Source organism: Caenorhabditis briggsae (genome assembly GCF_000004555.2).
Source record: "Caenorhabditis briggsae complete genome, chrX, whole genome shotgun sequence".
Classification (NCBI taxonomy): Eukaryota; Metazoa; Nematoda; class Chromadorea; order Rhabditida; family Rhabditidae; genus Caenorhabditis; species Caenorhabditis briggsae.
This window is the reverse complement of record NC_013491.2, coordinates 17,516,514-17,532,603: the sequence shown is the minus strand read 5'-3', so window position 1 is coordinate 17,532,603 and position 16,090 is coordinate 17,516,514. Positions and strand designations below refer to the sequence as shown.

At 36.5% G+C, this 16,090-nt stretch overlaps 1 protein-coding gene across 1 annotated transcript; it reads left to right on the top strand.

Moving 5' to 3' along the window:
• Positions 1 to 8,738: 8,738 nt before the first annotated feature.
• Positions 8,739 to 15,412, top strand: CBG07774 (the record flags this gene model as incomplete). Its single annotated transcript, XM_045240437.1, has 10 exons — positions 8,739 to 9,005; positions 9,715 to 9,972; positions 10,019 to 10,112; positions 10,312 to 10,376; positions 10,874 to 10,972; positions 11,300 to 11,371; positions 11,415 to 11,516; positions 11,824 to 12,046; positions 12,100 to 12,665; positions 15,320 to 15,412. The coding sequence occupies 10 exons, from the start codon at positions 8,739 to 8,741 to the stop codon at positions 15,410 to 15,412; spliced, it is 1,839 nt and encodes a 612-aa protein (XP_045093438.1).
• Between the last annotated feature and the right edge of the window lie 678 nt (positions 15,413 to 16,090).

Below are 16,090 nucleotides of genomic sequence, written 5' to 3'. Positions count from 1 at the left end.
AAAAACGCTGTTCAAAGCTGCGATTGTTTTCCTGATTCACAGCAACAGTAAACTACTGTATCACTCGTTTTGACTGTGTTCTTCCTGTTGATTCATGTCGATTTACGGCGGGTTTCGAAGCGGAGGCCTCTGGAAAACAATGACAGCTTTGGACAGCGTTTTTCCAGGAAATTACTCCTGGAAATCAACTTTGAACGCGCCATTATGAATAAATTTTGTTTTAAAAGTTTTTTGGAAATGTGAAAATGGGTTTTTGAACATTCTTAGGTTATTAAACAGACCTAAACCTAACAATTTGCTGTCACCGGATTTTTCGAAGATTCCTAGTTTTTCAGATAATTGCCTATTTCTGGAAGACTCCTCTCGTTGGCCTCGTTTATGCACTAAAACGTGAAAAAAACAAGTGTCTTTCAGAAATCGGCAAAAAGCTGGAAACTAAGAATTTTCGAAAAATTCTGTAAATGCAGTTTTCAATCTAAGTCTGTCTCACACCCTCCATAACTTTCAAAGTTTCCGGAAACTTGACAGCCCAGTTTAATTTCCCTGGAAATAGTCAAAATGACCGAAAATCGACTAAAAAATACGGTTTGTATATCTTATTGACCGAAAATCTACATGTCCGTTTGGTACATTTATGAGCCTGATGTTACATGTGCTACTATTTTCCTTATACGAATAAACAAATTACAAATTGTTTTATAATTAATTGCTTCCCGAAACACAAAAAATCAACAGATCATACATATCTAGCTTCCAGAAAACCACTTGCATTAATTTGTTTATTTTTAGTACATCCATAAGTTGCCAATTCTAATAAAAGGTCTCCGAGAAAACACATACATGTATTCTAATATCCAATTAGATTTGTGTCAGCTACCGCCTAGTCAGCAGCAAATTTTCTTTCCACCAAGTGTGCTTCATGTTGGTTTTCGATCCAGGAAATTCGAGGAAAAGAAACAAGAGACTAATATTGCTTCCTGGATTCTTTGTAAATCCTAGACCAACTTCAATATTCTTTGATTAAAGTTTTCATATTCAACCGAAACAGAATTTTTTTGAAGTCAAATCCCAATAGTCCTGCTCTATCTGCTCATCAGTAATCGTTATGGTTTTTGATCCTGAATACAACAAAATTGTAACCTATATGAAAATATTCACTAATTTTTTAAAATAGCTTCTCATGAGAGTTTCAACTTTTGAAATAATGCTCGTGACTTCTAAGAGGAAAGTGGCAAAACTTTGAAAACATAATTAACTTTTTCCTGCTCTTTCCCGCTTTTTCCTTCTTTTGGTCAAGCTCATGAAGTCCACTTAGAGAATAAAGAAGAAACTTTGCTTGGTGTCAATTTCCTTCGTTATAATCCCTGCTTATCCTCCACCCACTTTGATGGAATATTCATCCCAGAAAGGTGTGTTTATTGAGATTCGTTGTTTGTATCATTGTCCTCCTTCCCGGTAAATATTCTCACCATTTTCTCTGTGTCTTCCCATTTTGATTGACAAATAACTGAAAAATGTTCTAGCTGCAAAAAAGGTTACAATCTGTTTCCAGAGCTACCTTTTTCTAAGACAGTTTTTTCTTCAACTGAAACCATTTTGTGACTCTTTACTTTTATACAGGATGTCCTAGGTACTCGCCTAGGTATACATATAATTCGTCCAGTGTAATAGAGATTTTTTGTTTGTACTACAAACTGGTAAGACCTACTTTCTTTCATTTTGGTTTTTTCATTATCTCTACTCACTACTGATTTCAAAAAGTCATTTCATCTTTTTCCTATGTTTTATATATTCTTTATGGGATTAGTTGTCACAATTAGAAGTGTTCATCAAATAGATAAGTTATTTCTAACCACAGGACCATGACATAGATAGTTAAAAAATTTTGAGTAGATAATTGATATGTCAGGCCAACAGTTTTGTGAGAATGATTCATGTATGTTTTGACGAAATCTGGTAATTCGTTCCTAACCTTCAAGACGATAGCTTCGACTTATAATGAAACTGATAAGTAAATGCGATTGAGATCAAGGATAAAATCTACTTGTTGTTTAGGTCACGATGTTTCACGTCCGCACAAGATGTTTTGTAACATTTATCTAAATAGTTTCATCTTTTTGGCATCATTCGTCCTTGAATCCCACATTCTTCGTTTTATCCTATTGTTCTCAAAGTTCACATAGTTATGGTTTGAAGCTAGTGATACTGACAGAATAATTTTTCGAAAAGTAGACCAAAAAATATTTTGAAGGTACCTTACTCATATCCCCAGAGATTGATCATGCGATTGTCTATTAGTGAGAAGTAAATTCATTCCAAAAAGACATTGCACAACTATTTCAAAGCTTCAGAAAAGTTATAAATGAGAATTCGGGGTGAGTCAATGTTTTTGTCTGTTAACCAGCAGATTTCTACCTTTGAGAATTCATTTTATCACCTAGTAAAGTCTAGCAGAAAAAAAACAGACGCGTCATTTTCTTTATAACACAAAATGAAACTTGTTTTAGAATTTCTAAAATTTTCCACGTCAACTGTCTACGTCCACAATCCCCATGGATGTTTACCAGCGATTCATTAACATTTTTTGTTTTGAATTGAGCATGAAGAAGTGACCCATTTGGAGTAGTTCTATTCAGTTTTAACTAGTTTCGCAGCAATCTCCGTTTTTTTGTCATATATCAACTAAAAGCTCATTTGTAATTCCCTATCTGTGTATCCTTTTACGCTAATTTAATCAATCGTTCTCTGCCTTCTGTTCCTACTCTATATGTTTTGCACCATGAGGTGTGTCTCCCTAAAATCCCAAATTCACTATTCAATTCATGAGATTTGTTGTGTCCACACCATTTTCGGGTTCTCTCGTGATTCCTCCTCTCATTCGGCGGGACCTCTTCAGCGAGCAAACCACATATAAACCATGTCGTTTGCTTGGAGTTTTGCAATTTTTTGGGTATTGTCATAAATCGTATTGTGAGTGTGTGTATTGATTCGGATAGGTATGCGTGCTTGTGTGTAGGTGGAGAGGAGGTTTCCTTTTGTTGCAGATTTTTGGCCAAGATAAAGCGGACAAAAGACGGACGTGTGAACAAATTGTATTGCCATGAATGATATGAATCAAGAGTTTTCCGGCGAAATATGTATTCGAATTCGCGTGAATCTTTTTTATGTTGTAGGCATGAAACTAATGTGCAGTTCTGATCTGATTACCGTAAAAACTCTATTAGATAGCCATGGCACTCTATTGTTCGAGGGTGGTCTAGGGTGGCACTGTATTAGGGAGTGGTATTCAATTAGAGGCTGGTACTTTATTGTTCGGAGCCTATTTCTACTGAAACTTATAACCAAAGTACTCTATATTCAACTCGTTCATGAAATGACTTTCGAGTTTCTCGTGATTTTTCTGCTTCCTTTTTAGATACTGCCTAACTTTCGGAGTCTGATATTATCCAGGAACCGTTTATGACAAATAAAGTACCCATTTTAAACTTGAAAAAGGCTAGAAAGCCAGAAAACGATTTTTGTGTTGTTCTTGAACTTTTACCACATCAAATCAGCAGTGGCATTGTATTAGGGGCCGGCACTCTATTGTTCACAGGTGTTCAAGGATGGCACTATATTAGAGGCTGGCATTCAATTAGGGGTGGCTATCTAATAGAGTTTTTACGGTAACTCAAATAAAATTATTATTTTTTTTTAAATTATTAAGATGTTGATTCATTTTCATTGTCTGCTTGAAATTAGCAATCAAACTCATAAGCAATCTTTGACGTCATTTTGAGTTTTCTAACTGCAATGTGCTATCTGAGGACGCCCAAACATCTCTCCGCCCATTGAAAATATTAGATATTACTTTTCAAAACTAGAGAACCTAAATTCTCTTCTAATTTTATAAAAAACAAGGTCATGAACTACACAGCGCCACATGGCTTCCATGTTTTGCTCTTAGGAAAAGAAAGAATCCTTGACTTTTCGGTATAAGATTTAGTGCATTTACGGTAGCTCTCATTCCATCAGTAAAACCTGGAGAAAAGTTTATTCATTTCAATCAGAATTGTTTTTTCAATAAAAACACTATAATAATTACTGAAAATTGAAAATTTTACTTAGAGCTCTTCAATCATCATTATCTCGATTTCTTTGAAATATATGAAATTACTGCAAACTGCAAAAACGCTTGTGACAGTCTAATAAAAACTTTACAGTTGACAAAGATGTAATATCTATGATAGGAAACGAGATAATTGAGCTCAACATGCGAATAACGCAACTGCCGTACTATTACAGTTTTTTTCGGTACAAAGATTTTTTTTTGATTTTTCAATTTTGGAACTCAAAGTAACAACAAAGTTGCTAGCTCTTTGACGATATGAGATCGAAAATGGCTAAATGTTATTTTTGATTTGATTCGCCCCTGATACAATGTTTCTTTTCATCTCGCCCGACAAAACTTTTTTCTTTAATATCATATCTAGCTCCTTCTCCCACCGATTTTCTGTATCAATCCCTGAATCACATTTCAAACTTTTATCCAACACCCATGAACTAAACAACTGCTTCCGACGAAACGTTTTTCAATGTTTTTCGATATCAGAGAACTTGATAAAAGATAACGGTGAGTCTCGTTCTCGCACTCAAATGTAAGAAGAGTCTTGTTGTTGTTGTAACACTCGTGTGCCATATGTATGTCACCGATAAACTTTAAACTTTTTTCCGATGAGTTTCATCAACCGACGCCGCTCCATTTTTCTATCAAGCTCAATGGCCACCCTTTTGCAACGCGTGATCGCCTAATTTTCAATTATCTTGATGCTCCGCTGTCGAAGAGTAATGCAAGCAAAATTCTCATTATTTTGTCCATTTCTATTCTTTTCACCCATATTCTAGAGTGGACAAAAAGCGGGGCAAAAAGTATGAAAAAATTTAATAGGGCAGCTCAATAGTTAAACAATTATTTCTCAATTTTCCCAATGCTGCAAAACTCATGGAAGTCTTTTTTTAAAGTTTAATGATGAGTCGGTTTCCAACTTCTTCTTCCGTTGTTTTTCTCCCTCGAGTTACTCATTTTCAACTTCTCCATATGTTTCAATAATTCTCGCTCATGATGTATCGAATTTCATAAAAAATTTTTACTTCCAAGAAATGAAAATATTCTCGAGAATTTTTGGAATAAAATAATGCCAATTTTCGTCAAGTATCCTAGTTCTAAAAGTTTCAAAAACTCTATTTTCCCGCCACCAATATTTTGTCTCCAACGCTGTCGTTTTCTGATAGCGAAGAATTTTGAGAGCAAATCAGTTTGATTGATAAAAAGGTGCCTATTTTTATTGATTGATCGAATTTTGTTCTTTTTTTTGCTCTGGTCGCTGATAAACCTGGTTGTTTTGAGTACTTTTTTGTCTTAAAGGCGTGTAAGGTGAAAATTTCGTAGCGGAATTTCAAAATTTCCGAGCATTTTCGGAATGAAATTCCGACCGGAATATTTTGGAGGCGTTTTAAAGGTTTTTTATTTGAAATTTGAATTTTTAAAAGAATTCCGAAAATTGAGACTATTTCAGAATTTTTCCGAAATTCCAAAAATCCGAAATTTTGAAAATCGGATTTTTCGACTTTCGAAAAATTTTGAAAAGGCCATTTCAAACATCCCTGGATTTACAATTTTCACGATTCAAGTGGAAAATCTTAGGAAGGTTAGGCGTTTGATTAAACGTAAAAGCCATAGCTGATAAACAATCTTACAGCTGCCGAAATTAGTTGCATATTGATTCCAAGATGAAATTGGCTTGTAGGTTCAACAAATCAAGAGAGAAAAGATTATTAACACTTTCCATACATATCGGTCAATAATACGTACAAAAACGCAGTTTTTAGTTATTTCAGCATTTTCAAAAGTATGGAGCTCGACTGTCTTTAGTCCCCAAAATGTTTTGAAAATTCCTAGTTTTTCAGCTTTTTGCCGATTTTTGAAGGATAGTTTTGAAATATTTTTTCACATTTTCAACACCAAAAGCCAGAAAAGAGTGTCTTTCTGAAGTCAGCAAAATGCTAAACAACTAGATGTTTCAAGAAATTCTGCGAATTCAAAGTATTTCATCCAGGTCTGTTTTATAAGTTCCAAAACTCTAAAAGTGATCGGACGCTCGACAAACAAGCTCGAGACTTCTGAAAATGATTGAAACGATTGAAAATTAGTTTTTTTAACAGCATGAAAATTCATAGCTGAAAATTGTCGGACGAAAATTCGGGATTTTTAGCTCTCAAAATGAAAAGTTCTGCAGTTTTTTTAGCTCGAAATACAAATTAGTTTTTTTTTTGATTTTTAATAGTTGGAAAAATATATTGTTCGGCTCCCAGATGACTGAATATAGCCCTGGCCAAAATTTGTGGTTTTTGATTTAACTTTTAAATATAGATCTGTTTCACATCCTTCAAAATTTTCAAATTAATCGGACACTTGACAATCGAGCTCAAGACTCCTGAAAATGATTAATATCAATGGAAGTATTTGTTTTTGTATATTTCAATAACCGGCACTGTATATGTGAGAGCGACATTTGTCTGTTTCAGAGAACATACTGTGTTATTCTTTTCAAAATTCGTATTTTTCCAATCCGCCCGACTTTGCTCTCAACGTCACAACACCTGGAAAGAAGAAAAACAGCATAGTCTGTCCTGTCAGGCGACAGTCCTCCTATTTTCTATGTTTCAGTTTTTTCATTCATTTTTTTTATCTGTCTCGCACTCTCTTTTCTCGTCTTTTCCTACCATTTTCTGTTTCTATTGAATCAAAAAAAGCGCATCCGACGGGGGGACAGTGGGGGGAAAAACTGAATTTGTTAGGGACAAAACGTGTGAGACAGGCAGAAAATTCTGCGTGTCTCTACAGTTTCTTCTCTTTACGCAACACACACACTGTCATCTGAATATTGTCATCGTTAGGAGGGAGGTCTTCACTCCAGGTTTCTCCTTCTGTTGATCTTCACCCTCCCTTGTACGTGTGTTTCTCCTGATTGATATATGTTTATTGGTGGTAGTGAGAAAGTTTGGAATGAAGAAAAACGAGAAGAAGAAGAAGAAGAAGAAGAAAACAGCGGGACCCGTCGTTGCGTGTCTTTGTTCTTCACTATTATCTATCTTTTATCTTTTCATCTTTTTTTCTCTCTTTTGGCCCTCTGATTTATTTTTCTCTCTTTGTTTCCCTCTTTTTTCATATCTAATAGTGCGTGGCTCATTTTGATTCTGTGTTTTGATTTGTCCTACACTTTCTTGGACCCAGAATCACTGTGTATCTGATAAACAAGATTGATTCAATGAAAATTGTTTTCCCAAAAGTCAAATGTAGTTTCTATCTGTATCTTATCACTGACGGCGCCCTGAAAAACCAAACCTTCTAACAGATATAGTACTAGCTTACTTTTATTACTCTAACAAGGGAACCTCAACACATTGTACACCCAGATTTTGAAAAAGGTTTCTTGATCGGTTGAAATTAACATATCTATTTATTTCTAAAATTTTTAAAGTCAGCTCGCTAGTTTCAGCCCAGTTATATGAGTTTCAGTATCAAAGGTTCAGTACCAATTGCCTTGTGATTTTTTTTATTCTCCTTGTCATCTAAATACTACATTTCGATCACCCACCAAAGTCATATCAGCCAATCAAAAACTCCGTTTTGGTCGTTTTTTTTCAGACAATTAGACAACTTTATTTCTAAATTTTGCTGATAACAATCACCTATTCTTTTTGTTCACTGACAACAGTAAGTGTTACGATATTTTATTTATTTTCCATGTCTTCCCATTCCAGACTTTTGAATATAAAGATGTACAAAAACGTATTTTTCCAATGATTTTCGGCCATTTTACCGATATTCAGGAGTCCGGTACTCGACTGTCAGGTTTCCGATTATTTTCAAAATCTTGGAAGGTGTAAAACAGATCCAAATTGAATGCTTCGCTTTTATAGAAATTTTTTAAAGTATCTAGTTTTTCAGCTATTTGCCGATTGTTTAAATATATTAATTTTCCCTGTTTTTTATTTTTTTTTTCACGGTTTCAGCATAAAAACGGGTCAAAAAAGAGCGTTTTTCCAAAAATAGGCTTATGTCTATAAAAAACTAGTAATTTTTAAAAATTCTATGGATGCGAAATTTCAGATTAGTCTGTTTTATATCCTTCTAATGTTTAAAAATAACCGAGAATCAACTGAAAAATACATTTTTCTATATTTTATTGACCGATACGGCTCTCTCGATTCGATTCTCAAAGATTCATTTTTTGTTTGGAACACAATACAAAACAAAAAAGCGCAAGAAAAACAACTGACGATCGCAACAGTTTTTTAATCTCCGGTATATGTTATGACGATGGTCATGGAAAATGGATAATCTGATCGAAAAATGAAACTTGGTCCAAATATTCATTCCTTTCATTTCTCTCCCCTACATTGTGCCTTCTGCAGTGTTTGTACTATTATCCGTTTCATATTGACTCCACCCCCTTTTGATTCCGATACTTATACTCGATCGAAAACCGTACACTTTTATTTTTATCTGTTTATTGAATTCTTTTCAATTTAACTACTTATAAATCTTCGTGAAGTTTCAGGCTCAATTGAAGGACAAAAAATTTTCAACAAAGGAAAATACGCGAAGTCGTGTGACCTCTCCTTCTTCTACCGTCATCATCGTCGTCTCTTCCTCTTCTACTTCGACCCTCGCCATTTCTACCACATGTCCAGCTATGAATGGCATCAAAGTGTCTAACGATTGCGGTCATATAGTGACCAAACGGACCATCTCAATGTCTGTCTACCGTTTTCTTTTCCTGGCTACCGTATTCGCACTGTTGCCAGCAATTCATGGAAGTGTGGCTTGTTCATTCAACTGGGATGGTAATTGTACTGTAAATGCGGGAAGAGACGAGGTCATGGAACTTCTCAAAAATGAAAACCAAACTATCAACTGGAAGATTCGTCCCCAAAATATTGGATTCATGTACTATTTGAGAGTGAGTTTTTAAGACAAATTTGAAAAAAAATTTAATTACTCCAACTAATAAGCACACTAGTTTTCTGGAATGTTGCTGATTTGTTCTTACATATACAGAAATTCCTCAAATTCCCCAAATAAAGAACACCCACCCGAACCATCAACTTTAATCTTAATGAACTCGACTGCTATCAAAGATTTCAAAAAAATGTTAACTGATAAATTCATAATCATAATATCACTGACATTTTGTCAGTTGGCAAACTTTTGGTATCTTTCACAGGAATCGAGATAATTAAGATTGAAGATTACGGTTTGGATGGGCTTCTAATAGAGAAAATATGTTTTATAGTGCTCAATGGGTCGGTTGAGCTTAAAAGTATTCAGAAAAGGCTATCAAAAGTTTTAATGCGTTTTGTTATTCACGCAGCTCAAGTTTCGCAACTAATTTCCCTTCTCCCAACTTCAATAGCTGCCCTTAAGGGTAATGAGCTTTTAGGAAAAAAGTTGTAGTCTTTGAACTGAAGCTTCAAAAATTGGTTGTCCAAATAATAACGGGTGAAACTTTTGCAACAGGAAATCAAGCTCAACGAACCCATCTAGAAATAGTTTTCTAGAAAATTTTCATAGTGAAAATTTTTTCCTATTTTCTTTGTAACGATCATTAAGCACGTAGACGCACTCATAAAAGCTCGTAAAACAAAAAAAGAAGAAAAATCGTTTTACAGACATCGGACGAGGGTGATGATGTAGGCATAAGAGGAATTGTCAAATGGAAGGTGCAACTGAAATATTGGTCTACTAACGACACTACTGTAGAAGGATTTTTGGTCAGCATCGTGGATCATGATACAAATGATACTGTAGCTAGCTACGAGTTGAATGTACCCGAACCTTTTGAGGAATTTGCGGATAACAATGAGATTCTGGAAATGCGCTTGGAAGTGGATGACGTCTTGAAATTTAATAAAAGATATGATGCGAAGGTATAGTGTGAAATTCTGAAATTTTTCATTCAAATACATTTTATAGATCAACATTCTACCGATCGGCAAACAGGCTGCAGCATCATCGTTCCTTTCGGTCATGGAAAAGCTGGACAACGAGCATTGCTCAGCAAAAACAGGTATGTTCCTTGAAATTCTATTGTTATAAAGATCGAAAATTGCTTGAGAGAAGACAAAGAAAATATTTTCCTTCACGATTTAATTTTATGACTCCAGGTTTCTTGTTTTGATTTTGAAGGAAATTACTTGGTGTCACCGCATGCCAGGGCGTTATCAGGAGACTTTAAGAACCCATTAATCTTTTTTAATGTGTTTCAGGCTTGGCCGAGAGATGGGCACCCCGCATCATGGTTGATGTTTTTGAAGCGACGTCAGAGATTGAGGTACGGTGATGAGGGGAGAAGGCAGAATGAGAAAATCTCTGATTTATGTATGCTATAACAAAACTACAGTATAAAGGGAATACACAAAAACGTATTTCCCAGTGGATTTTTTTTTTCATTTTTCTGGAGTCTAGAGCTCGGCTGTCAAGTTTTCGGCCATTTGAAAATTTCAGAGGATGTAAAAGAGACCTAGATTGAACACTTCGAGTTTACAGAATTCTTTGAAAATTCCTAGTTTTTCAGTCAGGTATTCGCTGATTTCTGAAAAGCACCGTTTTTTAACCATTTTCAGCAAAAAAACTAGCAAAATATGTAATTTTGAGAGAGTTACAAGTAGCTGAAAAAAAACTTTGCAAATGCAAAATTTACAATCTATGTCAGTTTTACATTTTCTAAAATGTTCGAAGTGATCGGAGACTTGACAGTCTAGCTCCGAATTCCAGAAAATTTTAAAAATCGAGGCTGGTGTTGTATATCTGGTTCAAATAAAATTATAGGCGTACTGGAAACCAGCTCCATCATTCTTATGCATCAAATCATATGAACTTGTTCTTCTGAATCGCGAAGGAAACGTCCTAAATACTACAGAAGTAGAGGTGAGTCACAAATCAGTCAGCAATAAATCAAATTGATTGAAACTGTCGGTAATTTATCTTTCTCAAATGCTGCTAAAAGAAGATCGGGTAACATCACAGTCATTCACGATCATCACGAGTTCGCATTGCAAACACTGATAGAACAGTTTTGCAAGAGAAGAAAAATTCCATAACCTATCAACATATCAGAAGAAGACAGAAGGTGTATAGAACTCGTTTGATTGTAGACACTGATCCTAGTAAGAGAGTCATAAATTATCATCAACGTACGGAATATCAAGCCCAAAAAAAAAGAAATGAGAAATCATTAAAAAACTAGATTTTTAGGTCATCCCTGGCCAAAAGATCGGAAACGCAACTTTTGGAGGGATCGAGAAGGATCAAATGGTTCAAGTCAAGGTACATAGTGTCTCAAACTGAAGTTCACATTTTTTGATTTCAGATTCGCGGTAAAACCGCGTCTGATGGCGGCTGTGCATGTGTTAATTGCAATTGTATAACTGATAAGAGCAGGTTCTTTGTGATACCACATGCTGTCAAGAAGGTATGACTATAAACAAAGTGTAGGAGAGCAAACTATTTAATTGTCTACTAGAATGAAAGAGGGTCAAAATTTGAAAACGTGTAATTCGGAGTGTACAACGATTTTGGGGTACAAAGGGGTACAAAGCAACTTAGGGGTACAAAACCCACAATTTGGGAGTATGAAATTAAATTTTTTCAAGTTGTTTTTTGCATATTGAATACCCTCAAAATGAGCATTTTGTATCCCTAAATTGATTTGTTCCTGAATGACCCCAACCTTCTCGTACCTTCGAAATTACATGCCAATTTGAACGGAACATTTTCAGACTGTAACGGTGACAACCCCAAAATCAACTTATCAACACGAACAAACCAGCTACACAGTCTTGGACATCTTATGCTATGTTTTTGGAACTTTGATACTCATCGCACTCATCTTCTGTAGCTGCCTCTGTTGCACTAAACATCAAAACACGATTTTCAAACAGAAAGTTGCATTCAATGCTCTCAAAACTAATCGCTATCCCAACAAGAAGGTCAAAGCAATCAGTATGTCTTCAAAATCAAACTCTATTCTCGAATCCACATTCAAAAAATTCCAGAATCCTACAAAGTGATGGTTGTGTGTCCAGAGGTAACAGGAAGGGATTACGACTATATGATGCGAATTGCCGAGGGATTAAAGAAATCGAGTAACACAGTTGTTTGCGATAAATGGAAGGAGAGTTCAAGAGACGTCGAGGAGAACATGCTTCATTGGGTTTACGAACAGATTCGTTTGGCTGACAAAATTCTTGTGTTCCATTCAGACAGCCATATTGCGAGAGTTGGGGTCTACGAAATTATGGAGAACTTTTATCCGAGCACCGATCCCCGACTTATTCATGTTGCCCTCACCCCAAGTGCCCAGAAGAATGTTCCACGAGAAATTCAATATGTGATGCCGCGAGACCAGAAACATCTAGAAGAAGCTTTCGGTATGACTATTGAGAATCCGCTGGTTATTGATATTCCATCGGATGATATGATCGTTCCGGAACACGGAGCAGTCCATCGAGACAGCTGTGAGAGTATCTTGGAAGGACAGCAGAACTCGAAAACTCATAGTACCGATTCTGGAGTTTCTTCAATGTCGAGCAACAGTTCCCAGTCCGGAGGGAGTGCAGAGGTAAGGCTGTCGAGGGTTTAGCACACAGATAAAGTACTAGGATTCTGGAGTTTGGCCAGTTTATAGAAGTTTGGAACTCGGCTGTCAGGTGTCAGATCAGTTTGAAAACTTCGAAAGGTGTACAACAGACCTAGATTGAAAACTTTGCATTCAAAGAATTTTTTTGAAAAATTCTAGTTTTTCAGCTGTCCGCCGATATCTGAAGATTGCTTTTTTCACTTTTTCAGAACAAAAACAGGCAGAAAAGGGTTTTATTCAAAAATCGGCAAATAGCTGAAAACCTGGGATTTTGCAGAAAGTTTGGTAAACGCAAAATTTTCAATCAAGGTCTGTTTCATACCTTCTAAAAGTCTAGAAGTAATTGGAAACTTGACTTCCGAGCTCCAGGCTATCTGAAAATCATATTGTTCGGCTCCCAAATGACTGAAATTTGCAAAAACCAAAATTTGTGATTTTTGGCTCAAAGTGTTCCAAGGAGTAGATTTATTGACTTGAAATGACTGAAATTAGCCCCAAAATCAAGCGTTTTTGTTAAAAATTACGCGAAAAATCAGAACTTTTCTATCTATTAAGTTGGAAGGAAAGTAACTGTTCATTTTTTTTAATTCGTGAATAACTCAAAAAAAGAGAATTATCCAAGATTGACAGTATGCACCGTCGTGGTCCACGACATGTTGACAACATTCAGATAACTTGTGGATACCATCCCTCCAAAAGCCTGCTGGCCGCGTATCAAAGTATTACTGTAGTACGTTTTTTTTTCATCGATAATGTTGAAGTCCTTACGATCCAGATGGTGTCTTATTTCTCCGAATAACTAATAATCTGATAAAACAAAGTCGGAACTTTCACGGGAGGGAAGGAGAACCGTCCAGCCAAAACGGCTCAGGTACGATGTGACTTTCCGGGAACATGAGGTTTTTTATTTTTAACGACAGCCAAGTCAGACCTGAGCCGCTTGAGCGGGACGGTTCTCCCTCAATTACTTATATTCCCGGCTCAGTTCTATCAGATTATCGGTTATTTGGAGGTATACAAAGTCATCTGGAGGGTGATGAATTTTGCACCATTTATTTGAAAAAAACTGGAAAAAAAAGAATACTTTGATTCCCGGCTAGCTGGCTTTTAGAGGGATAGTATCCACACGTTACCTGAATGTTGGCAACATGCTGTGGACCACGACGGTGCATACTGCTAATCTTGGCTCAATCTGGTTTTTGTATTATTCACAGATAAAACAAGAGACAGTTATTAGGTTGGCGGGAAAGTCTTTGTCACTCTGTTTGTTTAATCACTGTTCTCGTATATGGAGGCTGTGTATGATATTGACTCTAGTGAATAACAAGGTGATAAGAACCTTCCATATAAACAAGTCCCCATTTCCTTCCCTGCTCCTCATCTGTAATTGAAACGATATGTTTGTTCCCACTGCTATTCACATCAGACATGTTTTGATTTACCTCTTCCTATCTCACACCACGATGAAGGATTCGGAAACTTTCTTGAAGAATGTGTACAACACACATGCCCCTCACTACAATACTATTCGCAATTGGTTCCATCGTTTCGAAAAAGATGACTTCTCGCTCGATGAAAAGGATCGCTCTGGGAGACCCCGTGAGTTGGATTTGGACAAGCTGAAGCACGCATTGCAATCGGATCCATTTCAATCTAGCCGTGAACTAGCTGTCACATTCGGAGTTCACCATAGCACAGTCCTTGAAGGTTTGAAGTCTCTTGGAATGAGAAAACTTTTTGGTCGATTCATACCTCATCACCTGACTCAAGCCAACCTTGACCGCCGAGTCGACGATTCGATTACTCTTCTCACTCTCCACGCGGGCGATCGATGGCTGGACCGGCTAATAACCGGAGATGAGAAGTGGGTCTTCTACGATAATCACCACAGGAAATCCCAGTGGGTTGGAGAAGGAGAGAGCCCACAGGATGTCCCCAAACCCGACCTTCATCCGAAAAAAGTTATGCTCTCTGTGTGGTGGGGAGTGGACGGCCCCATCTACTGGGAACTTCTGCCCGAGGGCAAAACAATAACTGGAGACCTCTACACTACTCAACTACGAAACCTCAAGAAAGCAGTCGACCGTTCGGCCCTGAAAGACAAGAAAGTGTACTATCAACATGATAACGCTCGCCCACATGTTTCGAAACAAGTGAAGCAGGAGCTGATGGGATATGGATGGAATGTTCTCCCTCACCCCCCGTATTCTCCTGATCTTGCTCCTTCCGACTATTGGTTATTTGGCGATATGACACGTGCCTTCGAAGGAAGAAGCTTCAATTCCCGTGGAGCGGTCGAAGCGGCACTCAAACAATACTTTGCCTCACGCCCGGCTGGATTCTACCGCAATGGAATCCATAAATTGAGGGAACGTTGGAGACATGTTGTTGATAATGATGGACAATATAATTAATTATTCGGTTATTTTTTCTTTGAGAAATAAACTATTGAAAAAGTGACAAGACTTTCCCGCCAACCTAATACTTTCCTTCCAACCTAATAGGTCTGTTTCTCCGAAAGTATCAAAGTGATCGGAAACTTGACAGTCAAGTTTCATACTCTTGAAAATGGTCAAAATCGTTACTGTATATCATTACTGTAGGAAGTACCTATCTTAATTTTTCTTTTTTTTCAGTCAGCTCATAAAATCACCGACGAAATTCTACTGAAAGATATGGTGAATGTGGAGTCTCATCCTCTTCTTCAACAATCAATCGAAGTGGTGTGATAAATAATATCCCAGAAAACTTCTCATAATTTGTACATTTTGTTGCTTTTCTCCTCTCCTACCAGTTAATCTCTTCCTACCTCCAAGAATCTCAACAAATTTTTTGATCTCTTTCATTGTTACCGAGTCAAGAAAAAAGAGTTCCAAAGCATTGTTTGTACATAGATGCTCACTTCCCTACCGTTGTAAACCCCCTGATCTCTATTAGCAAATCTTAAAGTTGAATTTTTTAATTAATTAATTTCAAACTCAAGTTACTGCTGCGCGGGGTTGTGGACGAAAAATTGTCATTGCTTCTTTCATTTCCAATTTGTTTTAGTTTTCACAGGTCCTTTATTGTATTGCACAGTGATAAATATGTATTATTTCTGTTTTTTTCACTGCATGATTGTTCATTCTGTCCAGACATTAAAATGCACTTCCACTAAACTAAATATTTCAAAGAACCAAATTTTTCAAAAAAAAAGAAGTAATCCACCTACTCAATTTTCCATGTTATCTATTCTGTCGGAGAGTGATTTTTTCGTGAAAAAAAGTCACCCGACCTGACTCTTATCTCTCTCGTTTCGCTTCGTTTTTTTGCCTTGAACGAATTAGTGTCACCAGTTGAGAAATCGCTGGTTTTTCTCATTCTGCCAAATTTTTGAACTCAACTTACTTCACTTTTCTTCAAGTGGA